At 39.4% G+C, this 19111-nt stretch overlaps 1 protein-coding gene across 1 annotated transcript; it reads right to left on the bottom strand.

Moving 5' to 3' along the window:
• Positions 1-3722: 3722 nt before the first annotated feature.
• ednrba (endothelin receptor Ba) lies at positions 3723-12112 on the bottom strand. Its single transcript, XM_048179612.1, has 7 exons — positions 11119-12112; positions 9408-9520; positions 9107-9311; positions 8803-8952; positions 8424-8557; positions 8120-8228; positions 3723-6730 (listed from the first exon to the last, which is right to left on the bottom strand). Exons 1-7 carry the CDS (start codon positions 11530-11532, stop codon positions 6593-6595), a joined length of 1263 nt encoding a protein of 420 aa, XP_048035569.1. The 5' UTR covers positions 11533-12112; the 3' UTR covers positions 3723-6592.
• Positions 12113-19111: the final 6999 nt, after the last annotated feature.

The raw sequence follows: 19111 nt of genomic DNA, 5'->3' as shown, positions 1-19111 counted from the left end.
TGATGGGAAATGAAGTTCAGAGGGAATGACAGGGCTGGTGACCATGACAGTACTCTGGGAGGGCGGGTGGGTGTCCTGGAGTCTTGACAGGAGGGAGAGTGGCGGTGCAGGCAGGTATGAAGCCTCCAGGGCAGAGCCGGGAGCTTGGGAGGCCAGGGCAGCGCCAGGAGCTTGGGAGACAAAAGCAGAGCCGGTAGATTGGGAGACCAGGGCGAAGCCGGTAGTTCGGGAGGCCACGGCGGAGCTGGCCGTTCAGAAATCCATGTTTAGTAGCACAGGAGACTGGAGAACAGGGGATTCCATCGGCCGCCGTGGCCGGGACGCAGGAGACTGGAGAACAGGAGGTTCCATCGGTCGCCATGGCCGAGACACAGGAGACTGGAGAACAGGAGATTCCTTCGGTCACTCTGACCGTGGCGAGGAGGCTAGTGATGGTCATACATACCGCAAAATAGGAACAGGGAGGCTAGTAGGTCTGGCTAGCCTTTGTGGCTGAGACAAGGGAACTTAAAACAGGAACGGCCATTTATCCTCCAGATTCTTATTAAGTGGGGGTCATTTTTTAGGATTCTTTACATAACCTAAATCTCAGAGATCCTGACACCTTGCACTTCTGGAGACTCCAGGTAAGTTGCAGTTCTGGAAAATGGTCATGCTGGAGACTAAAGGATTCCTGATGGTTTCACACTTAATTATTCACCTTAATTCTTATTTATTTTGCAGTTAACATGTGTCTTTTTTTCTCCACCTGTTTTTCTTCTGACACTGCTGACCCAATGAGCATTTTGCTGTCCATTGGTCATGCCTTAACTTTGCAGTTTTTTAGAATTGCATTAGTATTGCATCCTTCTCATGGGCATTTAATAATTTTTGACTTTTCTTAATTATGCACACCTGAAAAAAGCGTTTTTCATTTACAGCCTTTATGAACAATCATATATCACTTATAAATGATTAAATACAAAATTAATAGTAGTTGTTAAGATTGATGTGTTTTGGAATTGGTAAAATGTGCCTGGAAAAAAATATGATCAGAAAATCAACTTGCCTAATAATTCTGCACACACACACACACACACACACGCACACACACACACACACACACACACACACACACACACACACATATATAACCATCCTGGTTTTGCTGCAGCATGAATCTCATCCAAAGCTGAAACACTTCAGAGAGTGACCATTTTGACTTTCTGAGGCCAAGGGGCATTCTGATACAATAAGGACAATTGATATGGAAATAGATTTATTGTGAAGATAAGGTGGGAAGCCCCTCATGTGATGAATCTTAGAGGTGCTGTTGTTGTAGATTTCACAGTGACTGAAGGAGGAGGGATCCTGTTGGAAATGTAACAGAGAGACTCTTTCATGGCATAATTTGCCACGCATTATGATCATTTAAAGAAGGGGGAGCTGGTCATGAGAGAAAGTTTCCTCAAAACATCTCACATGATGTCTTTTAGTCATGCTCTTATGAACCATGTGATCTTGTTTTAGAGGAGGCTATACACAAAGCTACTGTTGTCATTTAAGTTAATTCCTACATTTATGATATTGTCATGTTTAGTTTTAAACTGGTAAAGGTGGCCATACAGAAGAAAAATTAGGAAAATGAAAATTACCCATCAAAAAGTGTGAAACATGAGAGACTATTTACTTAATATCACACATGACCAGATATGCAGAATGCAGCAAGTAAATATAAAATAGCGCCAAATAAAAATACTTGATAATGAGGTTGTCCAATCTAACAACTGAATCCTCTGAGCCTATGCCCCTTTAATCGTTAATAGTAATTGGTTGTATCATATAGTGGTGATCCCAGAACGCGATTTTAACCAAGGGGGACCGCAACGGAACACACTTTCCCCCCAACCCCAGCGGAGGTCTGTGTACGCCACTGGTTCAAAGTCATGTTCAAATGCTGTTCAAAATCATTTTAAATTATTTTTTTTTTTTTAAATCAAGATTTGTTCTCATAAATAAGACTTATGTGAGAATCACACTTTATTATAATAATTATGTGGCCTTGCCTTCTTACGTTTAGTGAACAGTCTCAGAAAAAAGAAAAAAAAAGTGGAAAATTTGTACCTTTAGGGGTACAACAGCTTGTCAATGGGGCAGTAACCTCAAAAGGACATCTTTGTACCATATTTAGTACCCATACAAATAGTTGTACATTAAGGGTCTATATTACTACACTGAGGTGCTAATGTGGTCCTTTTAAAAGTAGATAAGATAAATAGATGTCTTTTTAAGGGTACTGCCAAAGTCACAAGCTGTTCTGGGAAATGGTGCAATCTACCTCTAACGTTGCAATTTTTTTTTTCTTAAGAATGTAGAATAATAACAGAGGAAAACTATCCAGAAACTACCCCTCTATTTCCCTATACTGCAGACAAGGACATTTCGAAATGAATCAATTTTTTTGATATAGCTGACTTCATATTTCTGAGGTCTTGTCTCCATGGTGTTTATAATTCAATGTACTAATGGTGCAGGCTATCATTAAATTAAAAAGTGACATAAGCTTTTAGACGTGTTTTATTTTCCAAAATACAAATATCTTCAGGAGCAAGATTGTGGTCCACTGGCTTGATGTGATAATAAAGCCCTGAGTTCATCTGCCTAAGCAAAATAATCAAGGTAACATTTTCATTGGGTAATATATGTAAACTACCATAAATAATTTTAACAAATCACACTTAATTGCACACTGATACCACAATCAACAGGAAATGGTGTGAACATATAGTTTTCTGTCTTTATTGTCTTAAACTTTGCATTGCAACAAATTTAAGACAAAAAAGTCTTAACAGTAAAACATAAAAGATGGACAATACACCAAAGAAATACATAAATATATATATATATAAAAAAAAGTTAACAGAGACAGCAGGAATTATAATACAATTAAGTGATAAGTAAAATGTTTGAAGCCTTGTGTCATGTTGGAGATTAATCATACAATCTGTGTAAAAGGCTCTAAGAAAACTCAGATCTAAAGTGAATCTTTGACAAACACTGACAAATACACTATCCTAAAAGACATACTGGATTGTGAAACCACATTACACACCCCCATCCCCCAGCATTTCAAAGCTAATAATAATGTCAATAATATAATATTACAAAAACATATATAAACAAAGATACATACTGCATACTGAATTGTGAAACCACATCCCCCATATATATATATATATATATATATATATATATATATATATATATATATATATATATATATATATATATATATATATATAGGTCATAGTAACCCACTAGTAATGACTGACGTATTACCAAATCGTCATTGTAAACTTTTGAGGTTTTGTACATTTTTGTACAGTAATTACTTCTGATGTATTTGGTAACACTTAAGTAATTACAAGTGGGTTATGATCTTTACTTTAGAATACTGATTCAAATAAGTAGTAGTTCCTTTAGAATTATGTAGTAACTCTTGAGTTATTACTATCCATTACTTTACAAAAACCTCAAAATTTTACAATGACTCCAGTAGTTACTAGAGAGTTATCATGTTTCTTACTTTAGAATACTGATCCAAATAATTTGCAATTCCTTCTGAAGGATTTGGTAATACTTCAGTAATTACTAGTGGGTTACCATGATCTTCACTTTAGAATTAATTATACATTATGCATTATTCACATTAATTATGAAAATATGTATATAGTAGTTCTTAGTAGTTCTCTGGGAGGTATGAAAAAAATAGTAGTTACTAAAGTTACTAGTATTCTAAAGTGTTACCCTCTTCTGTATTAGAGTTCATTAAATGGCATGAAAATGTCTGTAAGGCAATTCTTTAAATACATACACCACAAACAAACCCACCATTGTTCTTACAATCAATTGCTTTATGACATTTGGAAAATCATTAAATGTACAGGGAACTACAGAGAGCATGTGAAGTCACATTCAAATTTGGTTTAATATTTCCGTGAAGCATGAATATATGAAGGTTGGGAAAAACTTGCACAGTGTTGTTCAGATAGCGTGACAGTGTCAATGCTGAGATATTGAATCAGTGTTAAATCAGTCGGATGAATTTGACTTTTTTTTCCCCACGGCATCTTAAACTTTGAAGAAAACACATGCAAATAGAAAAACACCAGCAAATTAAGAAAACATCATTAGTTTGACAACACGTGCTGCAAATACGCACAATGTTTTCAAATACAAAAATGCGCAACAAATACTCACAACACACATACGATCAGAATGTTAAAATAAAAAAAATAATAATAATAATAAAAAAAACTCATCAGGGCTGAGTTTCCCGAAACCTTCTTAACTCTACGTCGTTCTTAAATTATACCTTAAGCTGTAGGCTACCCCTTAATGTTAATACGTGTTTCCCGAAACTTTCTTAGTTAAGTATACCTTCTGTCATACTTTCGTAAGGTTGGTCTGGAGCACTCTTAGCTATACCTTATCACTGTTGACAGTCAATACGAATATAATTCTGAAGCTGTAATACACCCAGTGTTCGATTAGGATTATGGCAAAGAATAAAATGCAAAACAATTCACTGCCAAATTCAAATGTGCTTTGGCACTGAACCAGAGACAGACGCGCGCTCTGCGCTTGTCATGTAACGTTATCACAACTATTCTGTGTTTTTAACCTCATCACGCTTTATTTTAGGTTTCAGACATTTAAATACACATTTGAATTAAGTAGGCTACTGCATAAAAAAAAAGACATGTATAGTTTAAATTCAAATTACACTGATGTCTACGGAAGCTGCAACAATAACCCTTTCGATTATAATTGGACGAACTGTTTTATTCATATCAGATACACATTGTTTATGAAACAATACAGTTTACTATATTTTTCTCCCAGTTCACCGGCCACATACTTTTATGTATTTCGGGGAAGATTTCGTATATCCGACAGCACTAACTGCCGTGCAAACTCATCGCGCAACGCAACAAAACACATTCACTTCCACATATTTTACAATCAGAATATATCATAAAATTCATGATATAGTTAACAAGTTTGTGAATATTAAAAAAAAACAAAAAAAAAACACGATATATACGCGATACCACATGTCTGTCAGCTGCATGACGCATCTCCAAGGAATTAAAAATTTGATCTAAATAACGGTCGCCTTAAACTCACGCTGATGGGGGCTCCGCGCCCCCAGAATATAGATAAATTACAATATAGATTTTGTTTGCAATTTGGATTACTTTTATAACATCCCATGTGTAACGACTGGAGACTCAGGCAGGGATCCATATGCAGCATTTTATTAAAGTAGAGTGGTCGTACAGGCAGGGTCAAAACAGGAACAAACAGGAACAGTAAGGAACAGGCAGAATCGTAGTAAGGGTACAGGCAGTAGATCGAGGCAGGCGGATATCATACACAGAACGGTATACCAGGCAAGGGTCAGGACAGGCAGCAACGGATCAAGAAACAGGAATAGGCAGCAACGGTAACAGAAAGGCAGACAAGATATAAACGCTCGGAATTGTACACTGGGGAAACAAGACTTCGCGGTGAGGTGGTGTGTGTGTGAGTCCTTTATAGTCCTGGTAATGAGTATCAGCTGGGTGTGGTGATTAGTGTGGAGTGTGCATGGCTGTATGTGGCAACAGGTGATTGGTGGAGTGAGTGCATGTGATTGATAGGGAGGATTATGGGAAATGGAGTCCGGAGTGAACAGGAACGGGCAATGATCGTGACACCATGAGTCCTGATAAATGCAATTTTTACTTCTGAAGTGCTTCTTTTTATAAAGAACACTGATTTCTCACATAATGCAGTGAAGCAGCCCCTGTATAGAGTGAATTATCGACTCTCGAGCCATCGATATCAACCAATTCAGCACCAACGCCATGGACAGCACCTGGTAACATCGCACTTAAGAAGATATACCTTAAGCAACCTCATAAGGTATAGTTCGGGGAACACGCCTAGAAACGGTACATCTTCAGTTAAGGTATATCTTTAGAGTCTTCGTAGCGCGCTAAGAGACAACGTTATCGGGAAACCCAGCCCAGGTCATCAAAAACACCACTGACGAGTAGATATTGAACAATAAGCATGTCCCAGCCAGGTTTGTCACTTGTTGGGGGTTTCCTTAAAACATTTCTGTTGTGGTCTGTGCTATTTGCAGCACATTTCTGTATTCGGTTGTGTTGTGAGTATTTGCAGCACGTGTGTCGTCAAACTGATGATGTTTTATTAATCTGCTGGTGTTTTTTTTCTATTTGCATGTGTTTTCATCAGTTGCAGCGCTTTGAGCTCTCTTGGTCACTGTAGGATGTCAATGTTAAATCAAACTTAAAGCAGTTCCTAACACTACATATAAAAAAATGCCAGTCAGGATTAAATGTAAAAACTGGGACTTAAAGATACATACCTTTCTTTGTACCTTTTCTAGCACAAAGTTAGATTTACCTTTCATGCTGTAGCATCATATTCACTTATTATGAGTATCCCACAAGCTGACTCAGAGTTAAGTTTAATGGTATTAGCTAGGCCTAAATGTTAAATGCAATTGGTAGGCCACCGATACCTGTATGCAGATCAGTGCCTAAGTTGAAGTGTATTTGTTGGAGGCACGGCTATTGCTTTGTTCAGATCCTCGCTCTGTCACCTTCAGCTTCATGCAGGACTGCTTGTCATCCATGACTAACATTTCAGGAGGCAGGCACCAGCAACATAGACATGACTGGAAGGGAACAGAGAAAGAAAAGGAATATGTATCATACTACAGCAGGACACAAGAAATCAAGTAAATATGCTGTATGCCTATAGCTCACACTTGAAAGAAAATTAAGATTAACTGAATAATTGCTTAAAATATACAGGTGAATAAACAAAATATTGAAATCTTTGAAAACCATTTACACAGCACACATCCTTGCATTCAAAAATATAATTGAATGAATGCAAAATCTCAAAACATGTTTTTTAAAATTTAAACGTTTATAACGACATGTTGAATAGCAAGAAGCCCATCTAATGCATATTATACAGAAAATCAAAAAGCAGTACAGAGGAATGCAAAAATGTGTTCTGTGGAAAGTGGCCCTGCGTATTAAACATTTTTATTATCATATGCAAATATTATCCTATTATTATCATATTTAGAGACTTTCATTTCAGTGATAAGACAAAAATTGATATATTTTTGTTTTCACTGACAACATCATATAAATGGTAGCCATCTATTTAGACATTATTTAGTACATTGACATAGGAGTTTTTATTTTCCCTAAATTTGGCAATGATAGTGATGTACTGATTCAATCAACTCACGATGCAATACGATTCACAATATTGGTTTCACAATATGATTTTCTCACGATTTATTAACAAAATGAAATTTAAGACCAACTATAAATGAAAGTTACTAATCCCAAAAAAACTAATCCCAAAAAAAATCGTCCAATTAGATCTTCCAATGCCGTTTTCTCAGGAGGAGGTTTGTTTCGGCTCAGCTCCTGCAATGTCTGTCTGATCAAGAAGCTGCAGATATAAGAAGTAAAATCTAAGTAAAACAGTGACAGAGGTTTCACATCGTTATAAAGGCAAGATTTTAATATTTGCTATAATTTGTATCTTTACACTTTCAAAAATTACTTTTGAACACATTTAGAAAAAAATATGCTAAAATAATCTACGTTATTAAAAAATCTGTTGGAATCTTACAGTAAGGTGTCATTTGTTAACATTAGTTAAATATATTAACTAACATGAACTAACAATGAGCTATACATTTGCTGCAGTATTTATTTATCTTTGCTTAATCTTAGATAATAAAAATGTTAATATGTTAATGTTAATGATAATACAAATGTTAATTGTTTGTTCATGTTAGTTCACAGTGCATTAACTGTTAACAAATGCTGCAACTTTTGCCATGAAAAACAGAGCCCTTGCTGCTTAAAATTTGTATGGTGATTTGTTTAACATCTCAACCGACTTGAATCGTAACATATTTTCATAGTTTTTCAACCAACTTGCGGTGCATCATTACACCCCTAGTTTTTACTATATTTATTTTAAATATTTTTACATAATAGCAGTATATCATTATCTGTCAGTCTGTTCTTACTCTGAAGCAGCTCTTGAAGCGTTTGCTAACCATGTACAAAGCGATTGGGTTTATGCATGAGTTCACTGATGCCATGTTGATCCCGATATAATCAAGAACCAGGAAGAAACTACAGGTAAACAAACACACAAACAAACTTTATTATAAAATTATTAAGACTGTGATTGACCAAAGAGAAAGAAATTATTTGTTTCTAGATTACATGCCAGAACTGTTGTCCTCCAAAAGCCACATTTAACTGTTTAGAAAAACATTGCAGTGTTTTAACAAGAGAAGCCTTTGAAAATAGTTGATGTGATCTTACCTCAAAAGCTCACAGCGGTTAGGGTCTCTTTCATCATAAATGGTAAGCTTAAGAATACGGCTGAGGTGCAGTGGAAGCCAGCACAGTGCAAAGACTAGCACCAGACAGAACACGGTTTTAGCCACCTCACGCCTCTGTAGGGCACAATCATGTCTTTTGCCTATTTATTTTTATTTAGTGACAATCATAATGCATTAACACATAATGACAAGTAAACAATCCCCAGAGTATTATTAAACTTTGGGACAAGTTATTAAAGTGAATAAGCTTTTTACGTCCTATAGGCAGTATAAAATGTTGTCTTTATGTTATATTTTATATATATTTTCTCTCTCAAAAGAATATACAGTGCAAGTCATAGATGACAGAGTGCTCTGACCTGTTTTAAGTGATCATTAAGTGCAATTTGGACTCCATTCTTCTTTCGAAGCATTTCACAGGTCATAAGAGTATAGAAGATGGCAGTACACGTCAGCGGCATGCAGAAGTAGAAACTGAAAAGCCACCAATCTTTGGCTGACTTATAAAACTGGAATTTAACAAAGATACCAAATTACCATTGACAAGTAATTGTTATCAGTATTCAGGTTTGTCCAATTATTATGTACCATTGATCCAACTATTGCATGACAGGCACAAACACAACAACATGGGGCCTCTTTAAAGTACATATGCAAACTGACCTGCATGAACTTGTTTTTCTGCATAGGGTGGAGCAAGCAAATCCTAAGCAGCTCTCCTTTGTAATCCATTGTGATCATATCAAAAGCGATGGCCTCTGGCACTGCAAGTATTATGGACAGCATCCATATCAGAATGATTTCAATAGCTGTCCATTTGGGGACGCCGATGCCTTTGATGCGGTTCCATGATGCCACTGCTCGAAACCTTGGGACAATGTTCAGTGCCAGATGCAAGATTAATTGGTGTTACTAGATATTAACTAAGAGCTAAAAGCAAACAAATACAACAAAATACAGATACCTGTCTATGCTCAGTGCACACAAACTCAGAACTGTGATGCCAACTGAAGCCTTTTGTATAAAAGGAACCAGTTTGCAAAGTCCAACACCAAATGGCCAATCTTCTGCCAGAAGCTGAAAGACATTTACTTTTGTGTCAATAAGAGCCAACAGAACATTTCTTTACCCTGTCATTTTCCTACGTTGTTTACATTCAGCGCTTCCAGGTTCTATGTCAGAATGCCGACTTGTTATTGGCCGGATCCTGCATCAGCATCACGCGCATGCATTGTGCTGCTTACGTGAACAGAGTTGTCCAATACTGAGCCGGCTTTCTGACGTAGAATCTGGAGGCCCTGAATGTAAACAGCGTAGGAAAATGACACAGAAGAGAAGATATTGTTGAATAAAGTAGTTATTTTTGTTTTGTTTTTTGCGCACAAAAAGTATTCTCGTCGCTTCATAAAATTAAGTTTGAACCACTGCAGTCATGTGGACTATTTTAATGATGTCTTTTAGTACCTTGAAACTGGTGGCTAAATTTGCTGTCTATGGAGGAGTCAGACAGCTCTCAGATTTGTGTTCTAAAGATGAACAAAGGTTTTAAGGGTGTGGAATGACATGAGGTTGAGTAATTAATGATAGAATTTTCATTTTTGGGTGAACTAACCCTTTAAAGCCTTTATGCATTAAAAAGTATAATGGAAGCAAGCTAGTAAGAGCTGTGTATGAAACCTCAGTCCACTGACTGCATTCTTTAGCATCTTTGTTAGGGTGCACGCCTCCCATGCCGGGTTGAATCCCGCTCAGAGTGGATTGAATAGGACCGTTTAGAAAAGTATTTAATTAATTATGCATTGTAATGCAACTTGTAATGCATTGTATGGTCTCATGAATAATTGTAGCATTTATAATACATTACTTATCTATTACCTGAACATACTTTTAGAAAGCATAATGCATTAAAACACATGACAATCAATTTCAGATGTAACAAGGAATGTGCAAATATAATGAATTTTAACTTCGGTTACAATTATTTATGAAAAGATATAATGCATTATAACGTACATTATAAACACCTTTATAATGCATTATACATAAAGGTTTTCAGCTTTTTTTATTTTTTTTTTATTGTTCAATATGTAATCTGATCTTTATATTAATCTTATATCCCCCTTTTTTTAATGCTGCATGATTCTTGATCACATTTGTTGACACATTTTTGTGTGTTGAGATGTATATGGATCTCATTTCAACTTTCAGATTTAATATATGTACCTCTTTTAATTGCATTGGCAATGACTTATTAAATTAAATAGACTGTTATTAGAAACTGCTATTTGAATTGGACATATTTAGTATGGTTAACTTTTTTTTTCTTTTCTTTTTTAAGTTAGGGCAACTTTTTTACATTGTGGACCCATGTCTCAATGATTACATCTCAAGCCTTCCCAAAGTTAAATTAGAAGCATGTGTGAATTTATCTACATACTTGGTTGAATATTGGAATTCTCATAAAATGCCATTGACCTGTTTCAGATATCAAAACTGTGAGCTACTTTTATTGCAACCAAGTGAACTGAATGAAATGTCATGTGCACTTAAGTTAACGCCTGTTAAGTTATTTTTTAAGGTCATAAAAAGGAGAAAGGGTTATAAACGAGAAAACTAAAGGTATTTTATAATTAAAGACTAAATAATAAAAAAGCGGTTCTGCAAACTTTGCTTACCTTATACACGTTGATGGGTATGTCTATAATGATATGCAACAGGTCCCCGAGCGCCAGACTTGCAATGAGGATATTAGGACCGTTACGCATGCATTTATTTTTATAAATGATTCTGAGCAGCGTGAAGTTTCCAATTATACCAACTACAAATACAAGGCATGAAACCACGGTGTTAATATACTTGAAAGTATCCCTGATTTCCGTGGGACCTGTGCACATAGGCGGCAAAACTCTTGGTCGTCGAGGCATGGAATCATTGAACACATTGCCTTTTCCAAGTGCAGATTTGAGAGTTGGAGACACGGGTCCAGTGGAAAATTGCCTCTGAGAAAAATTCTTCCCTTGAGCACTTATTAAGACGAGGTTTCCAGACAGGAGAATGAGCAAACAAACAACGCATCTCGTGTTCATCATTTGTATTAAACGTATGGTTAATAAACACTATTTTAAAACTGTTAATCAATTTAATCATACCATTGACAGCCAAAGGTCTGGGGATAAAATTACAAAGGCTTTAATAAACCTATGGCAATTGCCTCTTCACTATGATATTGGTTGCAGATTAAAAAGACAGCAAAAACGCGTATTTGTACCCTTCGCTAGTTATTCATACAGAGAAAATCGAGAAAAAGTCCTTGACGTCTCCTGACAAGTTAATCCATCACAACTCCAAATGACTTAATTTAACGCACAAAAACAAACATTTCCTTTCTTCAATCTCTTTCACATGACCGTAACGTTACGTTTTGGTCAGTGTAGTATCTGTGCAGCGTTTCCTCGGGAGATGACTACTCTCCCCACTGGCCCTCTCAGTATCTTGACAATCAGAAAGGACCACGGAGATGATAATGAGAGGGATGGCGATCGCGTGCATGTGATTACCCAGCAAACATGGTACGTTCTGACTACGTCACAAGTTAATCTGCCTTTGGTCAGCGTGACATTGGGCTCGTTTGAGATGCGCCTCGCCTGAAATTTAGGCGAGAACAGGCGACTGAGGGAGGAGAGAAATAAGTGCAGTTCTCTCTAATAGCAGTGGATCAGACCACTACGAAACCAAAAGCAGTATCAGTTTCAAAAACAAACATTAACAAAAAGAGAGCAATACATCCAGTGGTGGACACTAAGTAGGCCTATTTTTACTTCGTTACTGTAAGTAGGCTACATTTTTCAAGTATCTGTACTTTACTCGAGTATTTTTATTTTGAGCAACTTTTACTTTTACTTCACTACATTCCAAAGCATAAGATTGTACTTTTTACTCCAATACATTTCATAAAACATAACTCCTTATTTTAAAATGAAGAAAACGTCACATAGTCAGAGACGCAAAAGCAGTGTCCGATTCGTGCTCATCCTGTTAAATCAGTTCACAAATACATCAACAATTCATTCGCAAATTTCTCGAGTGAACAAATCATTGATTCAATGATCCGTTCAGAGCGACTCTCCAGTGAATGAATTTACAAGTCTGACTGAAAATTAGCCAAGAACTGGGGGGATCTCGAGTGAGCGCGCGACTGATGGTGAAAAATAAGTCAGCTTACTAATGTTGAATTTTAGGATGAATTAACTGAAAATCATATTGCGGTTAGTTGTTTTTCAACTAATTCTGCTGTAAAAGGTGATCTGTTTAAGCCCACTGAAATGCTTTAATGCGACACGTCCACATCAATGTGTCTACAGATCGCGATCTCGATTCAAACAGATCAAATCCCATTTTAAAACTAACTTGCCGCTTCAAATAACGGTTGTATCAATTACAACATTACGTCACTAGGAGGCGACAAAGTGACTGTTTCACGAGTTCACATGTAGGCCTACATATATTCAATAGAATAAAAGTTATGCGTATTTGGCGTGCTGTCCGGGGGGAGGGCTCTGAGCTAGGAATATTGGCCCGAACCAAGAGTACTCCCCCCGGTATGGAAAAAATAGATAGAACTAGAAGTGAGGAGATGGGGTGGAGCAGGCACGTGCACACATAGACATAAAAGGGGGCTTGAGCCCCTGCCTTTTTTCTTCCTTGAGAGAAAGTGCCCTTTTTTCTGGGGTGGTATTTTTTTTAATAAATGAATAAATATTCCTGTTTGCGCACAGCTTCTCTGTCAAACAAATATATATTTACTGAATAGTAATAATAAAATAATAATAAAATACTATATATCAGGTCGGCTTTGTCGAGTTCGGCTGCCCTCCCTCCATGACACGCCATTCATTTCCCGAACGCGCGCGCCCCGCCTCGTGTTTGCTGCTGGCTGAAAACTTGTGACAACTATACCCGGGAAAATACAACTGCTGTCTGGCGATGAGAAGCGAAAAAGAAAAAAGCCCTAGATGGATCCATCCCGTGCATTCCTTTCAGGTTGCTTATATATGTTCACAAACATGTGGAATTTTCGGCTATTGATTTGATACTAATGCAATTTATGTCATATTATAATTTCAATTATTTTAATGTGCTATGCATTGCATTTTGAACCATGGTAAAGATGTAGGGCTGTCAATACCGGAAGTTTTCTAAGGATGCACGATTTATTAAAACTATTTAAAAATCATAATACAGCATTACATAATGCTATTCTTCAATCTACACTTACACAGGATAATACAACAATAAGTTTAAACCCTCACTCTGTCTTTGCATGTTTGATGTCCACATATTCTTGTTGAAGAAATTACAGTGGCTGTAGCATTTCTATAAAAAAAAAAAAACAAAGTGGCCGAATAGTATTACTTTAATAATATATTTTTAATTATGGTTGTTGGCTTTGATCGTGCTGTGCTGTTTAACAACAATAATCAGCAGGCTTTTGGCGCCCTCTGCAGGCATGTGTTATAATATATATTATGTACTTGCAACATTTCAGGGGAAAAAACTCTTGATGTGTTTAAATATGCAGATTAGCTTGTTTTGGTTAACTTAGAAGAAATCTACAGATGCAAACAGATGTATGATAGTAAGCTTAAAACACCATCTAATTAGAGTAAAAGTCATGGAAGCAAAAATGGACCACAATCTTAAAACTGTCCACTACATGAAAGAAGTATTCCAATATCACCAAAAGAATTAAAACGATTTATTGATTTGTGCAAAATAAACAAATTATTAGTGAAACTATGTCCCTCTCCACAGTGCAGTCATTTATTCTGTTACGATTGTAGCGGTTCGTACAGTTATTAATCAATTTATGGGTTAGATATATGAATATGATAAATCATAAATCTTTATGATTTATGATGATGCATATACCGACCCAAGGGGGAATTAAACATATATTGTGAATCAATTACAACGAATTATAATTGGTTACATATATGATTAGTTCAGGTTCAATAATTATTTAGAGAAACTACCAGCTCGTCCAGCAAACCGTTGCTTCTCATAGAATATTATGAACGGAGTTATTCTCTGGCCATGAGAATAAATTCCTATTATAGCATCAAAGCATAAAACGATCAAAAAACGTTAAAGTGACTTTGTCTTCAGTTGAAAGAACAAACAGAACAATCGAGCGTGAATAACGTTTTTAATATATGCAAACTACGAATACAGAGGTTATACGTCTAAATATATATACAAGAATATACACACATATGTACAAGAGTGGAAGTAGAGAAGGAAAGAGAGAAGGCAAGTAGCAAAACTTACAAAACAGTCCTTGAAGCCAGCACGGAAATCAGTTTCATTATCTAAGATTGAGAAACGGCAGTATACTTGCATTGGTTGTGCGTGTCGAATTTCAGTTTAGTGCTGGTGCAGTTCGTTGGCTTCTTCCATTCCGTGGGAAGGTTTGAACTGAGGACTTGAGAGTTAGTTTCGCTGGAAGATGGTGTTCCCGAAGATGAGCGCGATGGCAGCGCGGTCGCCGTGACGTCCGGGAGAGACGTGCGTGAGTGATTCAGGGCCGTTGGGAGAACACCCAGAAGAATCCTGGTGCCCCTTTTTATGATAGATAAGCCGACACACCTTGAGGTGGAATAGCCAATGACATAGCTGCAAAGTTGGCGGGCAAGTTATTTCTTTGTCTTGTCTCCAAGCTGAATTTACATACCTAATGACTATCAGATCGGATTTCGAGATGGAGTGCTTTCTTCACAATATCATTAAACACATAGAAAAATGCATTTGTCAGCTATGTGACCTATCTCAGTGAATAGCTCGAGTCCGGAGCTTTACAGAGAGATTAAACTCGATAGATCAGAAAGGCATAGAAAAGAAGTTAAGGTTTACAGACAAAATCACCATCACACTGGGTCTGCCAGTAGCAAAGTCCAGCACAGTTTGCCAGTAGCAAAGTCCAGCAAAGTTTGTGTAGGATACTGAGGAATCCTATTCATAGCCACTCTGTCCACAGAGAAGCTAACTTCTCGCAGCAGGTCTGTCAACAGAGCTATAACCAGCTGATTTTGGGCAAAGTCATTCTGGAGGACTGTAAACAGTTGCTTCCTTGAGTTCGCCGTTTGGATCAGCAGGAAACTGTGAGTACAGAGAACAGCCACAATACCTTTCCAGGATTTGCAGATGGATTGCAGGGTTTGGCTCTGTGTTGCGAGTTGTTCTCTCAGTTGTAGGCGGAGCTTGTTGCGATGCTGATGAGTGGAGTAGGCTGTGATGAGACTCGAGTCTCCTGGTTGGTACAGGTGCAGCGGCAGAGGCACCTGCTGTGCCATCAGTAGTTCCGTGGGGAACACCTGAGTTGACTCCTGTATGGTGTCTGTGATGGCCATGAGCGTCTGGGGAGGTTCTACAGTCCAGTCTTTCTGGTCGACTGACCGTGGAAACGTGACTCCTCTGTGTTGCAGTGGAGCTCTGTGATTTGGGTTTGCAGTTCAGACTTGACAGCAAACTTGACATCCTCTGGCGTGCTCTGCCACATCTTGCTGCATGCTGGGCCAGTACGCCACTTGTTTTGATGTCTCGTCCGTGGTTCTGGTACCATGGTGTTTGGCACATGGTGTGTTGTGGGTGTATATCAGTTCACCCCCCTTTTGGCCCTGTGGCAGTACAAGCTTTGGCGCTGTGAGGACATCAGGGACATACTTTAGAAAGTACATTCCCACACGCAGCATGTGGTTGGTCTTATGTAGTCGTTTGTGGCCAGGGGCTGTCGTGGGACCAGATGACGTGAACAGGAGGTTGGAGGGGTATGAGTGGTGGTGCAAAACATTTCGCATGGAAGTGTTGGCAAGTTTGGTTGTCAGTGGCAGTGGCAGTAAGGTGGGAAATGTTGCAGGAACAGTCCGCTGGCTGAGGGTTGTTGTTGCCACACTAAGGGTGGGTGACTGGGGTGGGGGTACCCGTAGGTTGCCGTGTGGTGTGCCAGTCTTGGCACGGGCAGTAGTTTGGACGTTTGCGCCTTTGCCACGCCCTGGTTGCTTTGAACGTCTTTTCACCTTTTCCCAGTAAACAAACGTGTTGTGTCTTTGGGTGGTGTCACGTGTTTGGAACAGGTTGATGTTTCACCGGCATGTTGTGTTCAGTTTTGAAACCAGTCTGTTTCCAGCTCAGAAGATGGCATTTGAACCCACGTCTGGCATAGTGTGAGTCTGTGCAAATGAGTTCTCTGAGGTTATGAGCTGAGGAGACGTGAAGGGTTTTGAGGGTAGCTGCTGCTTCACCATACTGACATGATTGGGGACCCCACCTGTTGTTCTGTGGTTGGCAGGGTTGGTTTCTTAACCATCGTACCCCTGCATTTGCCTGTGGGATGCCCTCATAGATGTAGAAACCTCCATCGACGTAGGCCATGGGCATTCCTTGGCACGCATTCTCTTTGAGGTACCTGTGACAGGTTGGTCGCTGTTGTTGGGGTACCATTATCTCAAGTGTCAACGCTGGTGTGCTGTTATAGCAGTTTTGGCAGGCAGCTGACTCTCCGCTCTTTCTGGCACGTCGTGGCAGTGGCACTTGCTGGTTTGACTTCCTGGAGTCGATGGTGGGTCGCCACTTGCTGTCTGGTTTGACAATGGACCAGATGGGGACTGAATAGGTGCTGTTGCATGGGTAGCTAACACCTTTTCCTTCCATGACACAAATAGTTTCCTCCACTGGTTCATGTGAGGTGATGTGACTTTTGTATTGCCTGATGAAGGTGGGAGGAGCATTTGGGTGTGTTGCACTATGCAATGGGTGAAGTTTACTGAGACCCCAGCCTAAAAAGTCTTTGTCAAATGTCACTTTAAATTTGTTCAGGACCTGTCAGAGTTTTTGTCAGTCTGCATCATTCTTTGGGACATTTGCATCTTTCTGAATCTGTTGGTCTTTAGATTCAAACCTTGGGAATGACTCCTCCATGGTGGTGTCAGCTGTCAGATTGGCTATCAGAGGTGCAGCGCTTTCCTGAGTTTCCCAGGCAGGCTGGTTAGCGACTGTGGGTACAGCGAGGTGTTGGTCCTCCATCAGCTCCGTTCTGCACACCTGTTCTGTGGGTACCAGTTTGATGGAAGTGATGGAGATGCTCTTGAAGGATGCTGTGAAACTTGTATTGCTTAGGCTTCCTTCTGGGACCATGGCAGCTGGTATTAAGTTAATGACTGTTAACCTGAGTTCAAAGTCATAGGGGCCGTGGTCCATTATCCATTCTAGATGGTGGGCTTTGGGAATGCTGATGTCTGTGACCATGCATTCGTTGAGCCAACTGTGAACTACATAGGGTGACACTTCAGTTAGCGGTGTGGCTTTTAGAGTGGGTCCAAGTTCCACGCCTTCAGGTGAGAGTGTGAAGGAGCCCAGCGTGGGGTTTAGGGTTTGACCACATTGCCTGTTGAGCCAAACAGCACCCCCTTTGGTGTAAATCAGCTGAAGGCTGAGTTGTCTGCCCACAGTGCGCGAATACTGTCTGTTGTAGTCACACAATTCAGCTGTGAGTCTGTCGTGACCTTGAAGCAGAGGGAGTTACAGTCTATGGTCAGTTGAGGTGCGCCGGGTAGCGAACTTGAACTGTGCTTGGAGACAGGGTTCCCGCGGCTAGCTGTGAGATTTCCCGCAACCTCTGTGACCTGACCGTCTGGCTCAGGTGGTCTGGGTGACTGGGAAGGCAGAAGTTCACACACTTGAGCCCAGATTTTCAGCGGTCTGGTGTTCAATAAGGGCTCAAAACAGTCTAGCAGTTCTTTGTGGGTGAAACAGAGAAACGTGTCCATTTGCGCTACGCACACCGGAGGTACCAGGCTCACTCGACCAATGGTGTGGTGCCTGGGAGCTGTGTGTTCAAGGTGGACCTCATTTGGACTGTGCGAGTGCACATTCAGCTCACATCTTTGTGACTTGAGAGTCTGATTTTGTCTTTCAGCTTCATTTCTCAGTCTTTCAAAAAGGCAAGGACAGGTTTCTGGGCAGTGATCGGAGCCTGGATAACTGGTTGGATTTTCTACAGTCTTTTTAGACGCAGTTCTCTGCTTGGCTTGAGCTTCGTCGACCAAGTCTCGCAGCTGCTGAATAGACATGCTGCGTGAGCAGGCCAAGGCTGCCAGATGATCACTCACCGCAGGGTGCAGCTCTCGGAGAAGCAGAGTGTTGAAGATGAAATCTTCCTCCGTTGCTGGCTGGTTACGTGCTCCGTAGTACCCTCTTTGCATTCGGCTGTAGAAAGTGTATGGGTTTTTCAGTCTGCCCCGTTTTAGGTCCATGGCAGCAGGGAGCCCTTGATCTGATGCAGGGTCAGAAAGCTTTTGGATCAGAGCCTGTCGCAGGTGCTGGCAGATGGATGTGACAGCTGCTGGCAAAGTTTCTTGGCCGCTGGACGTTTTGGGCAGTGGACTTTTAACCCCATTTGGCATTAGGGCTTCTTAACTTTCTGGGCCTGTTTGAGATGATTTTCACAGGCCATGGCTTTGGTGTGTCTGTCTTTCAGCTTAGTCTCTGCTTTGGCTAGGGGAGTTTCGCTGTGTTGGAGTTTTCCAGTCAGTTCTTCTCTGGATACCTTTTCCAACAGTTCTCTACGCTCCACCTCCAGGTGGAGCTCTGCAAGGGCTTGAAGTCTTTGCAGCT

Source organism: Megalobrama amblycephala, unplaced genomic scaffold, assembly GCF_018812025.1.
Source record: "Megalobrama amblycephala isolate DHTTF-2021 unplaced genomic scaffold, ASM1881202v1 scaffold253, whole genome shotgun sequence".
In the NCBI taxonomy this organism is placed as follows: domain Eukaryota; kingdom Metazoa; phylum Chordata; class Actinopteri; order Cypriniformes; family Xenocyprididae; genus Megalobrama; species Megalobrama amblycephala.
The sequence above is the reverse complement of the archived record's forward strand: the minus strand, read 5'-3'. Positions and strand labels throughout refer to the sequence as shown.